The 6,416-nt window shown below is 46.5% G+C and overlaps 1 protein-coding gene across 2 annotated transcripts in view; it reads left to right on the top strand.

The window, feature by feature from the left end:
• The window catches only part of LOC309491545 (plasminogen receptor (KT)-like), a 12,974-nt gene extending 6,973 nt beyond the window's left edge, over positions 1-6,001 (top strand). Inside the window, exons 3-5 of one of the 2 annotated variants that reach the window (XM_082190609.1) lie at positions 210-340; positions 4,965-5,074; positions 5,568-6,001. In XM_082190609.1, the coding sequence (XP_082046735.1) occupies positions 210-340; positions 4,965-5,074; positions 5,568-5,695 (369 nt within the window). In that variant the 3' untranslated portion in view covers positions 5,696-6,001. The remainder of the gene's footprint in view (positions 1-209; positions 341-4,964; positions 5,075-5,567) is intronic. The other variant, XM_082190608.1, reaches the window with a different exon arrangement.
• Positions 6,002-6,416: the final 415 nt, after the last annotated feature.

The raw sequence follows: 6,416 nt of genomic DNA, 5'->3' as shown, positions 1-6,416 counted from the left end.
CACACACACACGGTAATGAGAGCTAATGAATAATCTAATAAAGCCGTATTCATGTGCAGATTGTGTGTGACGGATGCTTTGTTTGATAAGAAAGAGTGAGACGTGTGTGTGTGACGTGTTCATGAGGTCAGGCGTGTCTGCAGCTCTTCACCTGAACACACACACACACGTCAGCCTGACTCAGAGGTGTGTGTGTTGTGTTTCTGCAGTTGGAGCGTCAGATTCTGATGCAGAATGAGATGCGTGAGCGTCAGATGGCGATGCAGATCGCCTGGTCTCGAGAGTTCCTCAAGTACTTCTCTTCTTTCTTCGGTCTAACTGCGCTGGGTCTCACCGTCGGGTCTGTAACACACACACACACACACACACTATACACACACACTACACACACACACACTACACACACACACACACACACACACACTATACACACTATACACACACACACACACACTCTGTACCATAGTACTGAGACAGCTCTCGTTAGAGTCACAAATGATTTGCTCTTATCATCTGATCGTGGTTGTATCTCTCTATTAGTGTTACTCGATCTTAGTGCTGCATTTGACACTATTGACCACAACATTCTTTTAAATTTAAATTATGTTGGCATTAGTGGAATTGCATTAGCATGGTTTAAATCATACTTATCTGACCGTTATCAGTTTGTAGCAGTAAATGAAGAGATGTCTTATCGATCACAAGTTCAGTATGGAGTACCACAAGGCTCAGTACTAGGACCGCAGCTGTTCACTCTGTACATGCTACCCTCACACACACACACACACACACACACACACACACACACACACACACACACACACACTCCCTGTACATGCCACCCTCACACACACACACACACACACACACACACACACACACTCACACACACACACTCTGTACATGCTACCCTTAGGAGATATCATTAGGAAGCATGGCATTAGTTTTCACTGTTATGCTGATGATACTCAGCTCTATATTTCTTCACGCCCAGACGAAACTTACCAATTCACAAAATTAACGGAATTCATAGCTGATATAAAAAATTGGATGACTAGTAATTTCCTACTACTTAATTCTGAAAAAAACAGAGATTCTAATTATTGGACAAAAAACGTCCTCACGTAATAACCTAGAATACTGTCTAACACTCGATGGCTGCTCTGTCAAGTCTTCGTCGTCGGTTAGGAACCTGGGTGTGCTCTTTGATACCAGTCTTTCATTTGAAAGTCACGTGTCTAGTGTCTGTAAAACCGCATTCTTCCATCTTAAAAATATATCTAAATTACGCCATATGCTCTCATTGACAAATGCAGAACAAATGCGTTCATGACCTCAAGGCTAGATTACTGTAATGCTCTACTGGGTGGTTGCCCTGCACGCTTAATAAACAAACTACAGCTGGTCCAAAACGCAGCAGCTCGAGTTCTTACCAGAACCAGGAAGTATGACCATATTAGCCCGGTTCTGTCAACACTGCACTGGCTCCCTATTAAACATTGTGTACATTTTAAAATATTGCTGATTACTTACAAAGCACTAAATGGTTTGGCTCCGCAGTGCTTGAGCGAGCTCTTAACGCATTATAGTCCTTCACGTCTATTGCGATCTCAAAATTTCGGCCAGTTGATAATACCTAGAATATCAAAATCGACTGCTGGCGGTAGATCCTTCTCCTATTTAGCACCAAAACTCTGGAACAGTCTCTAACATTGTCCGGGAAGCAGACACACTCAGTCAGTTCAAATCTAGACTAAAAACACATCTCTTTGACCTAGCATTCACATAACACATTATAGACTTCTATAATTCAATGTTAGGCTGCATAGATTTGGTCAGCCGGAAACGGGAACACTTCCCATAAATCCTGATGTACTCGTTACATCATGAGAAGAATGGAATCTACGCTAATTTTAGTGTCTTTGTTTATCCCGAGGTTTTCCCGCAGCCTGCCGGATCCAGGCCGTATCCAGATCTGACGAAGGACCTTCGCCTGGACCCGATGACAACGCAGTGCTGAAATGCCAACTAGTCTCTCCCTATGGAGGATCCCTTTACCACTCTACAGATAAAGCGTTGTCGCGAAAATTCGTTTCGCGTTCCTTCCCCGAAGTGATAAAATAAAATAAAATTCTGTATCAAAATTTATAAGGAAAGACCAGTCCTTTGTTTAGGCTTGGTCTGTAGGGAATTACAAACCTGCGCACATATATTCAAACGCACATAACTATAGAACCAATTCTTAATGCGCATGTGAACGCCATCAGCGTTTCTCACAGGTTCGCGTGTAAAGTCTGTGTAGAGAGAATGGTGTCGTCTTAGCGGCCCCTAATTTAATAACAAATGATCGTTGCGACGGAAGCAAATCAATCAAAACTAACTTTAGCTGGAAAATAACTTTATTAAAGAACCGCTATAAAGCCAAAACAATCTCTGTTACCTTAAATTATACGTTTATCTCTGTAAAGCTGCTTTGAAACAATCTACATTGTTAGAAGCGCTATATAAATGAAGATGACTTGACTTGACTTGACTATACACACACACACTATACATACACACACACTATACACACACACTATACAAACACACACTATACATACACACACTCACTATATACATACACATTCTCACACACACACTATATACACACACACACACACTCTCTCTCTCTCACACACAAACACACACATTGTGTTTTATGTGATGTATGTGTAGCCAGTGGTCTCCACACATGCGCTGCTGTTTCAGGAATGCGACTCGTCAGCTTTATCTCTCCAGATCACTTCACCGTAGTAAACAGCAGAATATCAGAATCAGTGCAGAAACTTCATCAAATATGAGACAACGTCTATCTCTACAGACAACAGTCTTTATTCAGATCCGCTCAGATCAGTGACGCTCTCGTCTGATGGGGTCAGATCAGTGATGCTCTCGTCTGATGGGGTCAGATCAGTGACGCTCTCGTCTGATGGGGTCAGATCAGTGACGCTCTCGTCTGATGGGGTCAGATCAGTGATGGGGTCAGATCAGTGACGCTCTCGTCTGATGGGGTCAGATCAGTGATGCTCTCGTCTGATGGGGTCAGATCAGTGACGCTCTCGTCTGATGGGGTCAGATCAGTGACGCACTCATCTGATGGGGTCAGATCAGTGATGCTCTCGTCTGATGGGGTCAGATCAGTGATGGGGTCAGATCAGTGACGCTCTCGTCTGATGGGGTCAGATCAGTGACGCTCTCGTCTGATGGGGTCAGATCAGTGACGCTCTCGTCTGATGGGGTCAGATCAGTGATGCTCTCGTCTGATGGGGTCAGATCAGTGATGCTCTCGTCTGATGGGGTCAGATCAGTGACGCTCTCGTCTGATGGGGTCAGATCAGTGACGCTCTCGTCTGATGGGGTCAGATCAGTGACGCTCTCGTCTGATGGGGTCAGATCAGTGACGCTCTCGTCTGATGGGGTCAGATCAGTGACGCTCTCATCTGATGGGGTCAGATCAGTGATGCTCTCGTCTGATGGGGTCAGATCAGTGATGCTCTCGTCTGATGGGGTCAGATCAGTGATGCTCTCGTCTGATGGGGTCAGATCAGTGACGCTCTCTCTCGTCTGATGGGGTCAGATCAGTGACGCTCTCGTCTGATGGGGTCAGATCAGTGACGCTCTCGTCTGATGGGGTCAGATCAGTGACGCTCTCATCTGATGGGGTCAGATCAGTGACGCTCTCGTCTGATGGGGTCAGATCAGTGACGCTCTCGTCTGATGGGGTCAGATCAGTGACGCTCTCGTCTGATGGGGTCAGATCAGTGATGGGGTCAGATCAGTGACGCTCTCGTCTGATGGGGTCAGATCAGTGACGCTCTCGTCTGATGGGGTCAGATCAGTGATGCTCTCGTCTGATGGGGTCAGATCAGTGACGCTCTCGTCTGATGGGGTCAGATCAGTGATGCTCTCGTCTGATGGGGTCAGATCAGTGACGCTCTCGTCTGATGGGGTCAGATCAGTGATGCTCTCGTCTGATGGGGTCAGATCAGTGATGCTCTCGTCTGATGGGGTCAGATCAGTGACGCTCTCGTCTGATGGGGTCAGATCAGTGATGGGGTCAGATCAGTGATGGGGTCAGATCAGTGATGGGGTCAGATCAGTGACGCTCTCGTCTGATGGGGTCAGATCAGTGACGCTCTCATCTGATGGGGTCAGATCAGTGACGCTCTCGTCTGATGGGGTCAGATCAGTGACGCTCTCGTCTGATGGGGTCAGATCAGTGACGCTCTCGTCTGATGGGGTCAGATCAGTGATGGGGTCAGATCAGTGACGCTCTCGTCTGATGGGGTCAGATCAGTGACGCTCTCATCTGATGGGGTCAGATCAGTGATGCTCTCGTCTGATGGGGTCAGATCAGTGATGCTCTCGTCTGATGGGGTCAGATCAGTGACGCTCTCGTCTGATGGGGTCAGATCAGTGATGCTCTCGTCTGATGGGGTCAGATCACTGACGCTCTCGTCTGATGGGGTCAGATCAGTGATGCTCTCGTCTGATGGGGTCAGATCAGTGACGCTCTCGTCTGATGGGGTCAGATCAGTGACGCTCTCGTCTGATGGGGTCAGATCAGTGATGCTCTCGTCTGATGGGGTCAGATCAGTGATGCTCTCGTCTGATGGGGTCAGATCAGTGATGCTCTCGTCTGATGGGGTCAGATCAGTGATATACTGGATATTAAGTGTCTTTTAAGCTCAACAGTTTCAACAGTTTTCATTTCGTTGTTCCTGAACCGTTTCAGCAGTGTGTGTGTTTCTCTCGAAGTGTGTGTGTTTCTCTCGTTACAAACTGTTCTTTCTGTCCAGAGACTAAAAGCCATTCTCAAACAAAACATAAAACTCATATTTGATTAATCTGTGATAAACGCACTGATCCTGTGACGCACAGAGGAAAGGAGTGTGTGTGACTGAAGTCTGCTGTGTTTCCAGAGCGGTGAGACGGAGGAGAGCCGTTCTTCTGGCTCCCGTCGTTCCTCTGAGCTTCATCCTGGCGTATCAGATGGACATGGCGTACGGGTCGCTGGTCCACCGCATGAGAGGTAAACAGACACAGTCTGAGAACATGTAAACAGGACCGGTTCTGCTCTCACACAGTCGTGATGATGTTTCAGGAGCTTCTTCATCCTTCAGCAACAGCACACACACACACACACACACACACACACACACTCTAAACACGGTGTAGAACAGGTCCGGTTTACACACTCTGAACATGTCTGTCTCGCTCGTCTCAGAAGCTCGTCTGCTGTTAAAAACACATTTAAATCTAATCTAATTGTTTGATCATCAGCATGTGTGACACTTGTACTGATTAAAAGACCCAGTTAATGAGCGCAGTGACGTCATGCAGCTTTCCTCTGCTGTCACTGATTGATTATTGATTGGCTTTAAATGGATTCCTTAAAAATCCCGCTTTGATGGCGAGGGAATGTGGTTGTTGTAATTAGTGAACAGTGCAGTTGCTGATGATCCCGTCTGACAGTGTGTGTGTGTGTGTGTGTGTGTGTGTGTGTGTGTTAATGTGATCTGCAGCCGAGGCAGAGAGCATCATGGTCTCTGAGAGCGAGCGCCTGGATCTTCCTCACGGGACGCCCACGTTTGAAAGCATCGAGAAATCCCGACGATCCCGAGCTCACCTGACGTCTCTGCTGGAGAAATGAGTGCCTGTCCTGATCAGTCCTGACGATCCTGATGAATCCTGACGAACCTTAACAAGTCCTGATGAAACCTGACAAATCCTTATGAACCCTGACGAATCCTGAAATCCTAACAGATCCTGATAAATCCTGACAAATCCTTACAAACCTGACGAATTCTGTTGAATCCTGACGAATTCTGACTTACACGAATCCTGACGATCCTGATTATCCTGACGAATCCTGAAATCCTGACAGTTCCTGATGAATCCTGACAAATCCTTACGAACCTGATGAATTCTGATGAATCCTGACGAATTCTGACTTACACCAATCCTGACGATCCTGATTATCCTGACTTACACGAATCCTGACGATCCTGATTATCCTGACGAATCCTGAAAATCCTGACGAACAAGAATCCTGACGAATCCTGACTTATACGAACCTGACGATCCTGATTATCCTGACGAATCCTGAAAATCCTGACAAATTCTGACTTGCACGAATCCTGACGAATCCTTATGAATCCTGAAAATCCTGACGAACACGAATCCTGACTTACACAAACCTGACGAATCCTTACGAATCCTGAAAATCCTGACGAACAGGAATCCTGACGAATCCTGACTTACACGAACCAGACGGATCCTGACGATCCTGATTATCCTGACGAATCCTGATGAACCTGACGAACACGAATCCTGACGAACCTTAACGAGTCCTGATGAATCCTGACAAATCC

The sequence above is a fragment of the Leuciscus leuciscus genome (assembly GCF_965113295.1).
Source record: "Leuciscus leuciscus genome assembly, contig: HAP1_SCAFFOLD_341, whole genome shotgun sequence".
Classification (NCBI taxonomy): Eukaryota; Metazoa; Chordata; class Actinopteri; order Cypriniformes; family Leuciscidae; genus Leuciscus; species Leuciscus leuciscus.
Note: the sequence above shows the minus strand (reverse complement) of the source record. Positions and strands in the feature narration are given on the sequence as shown.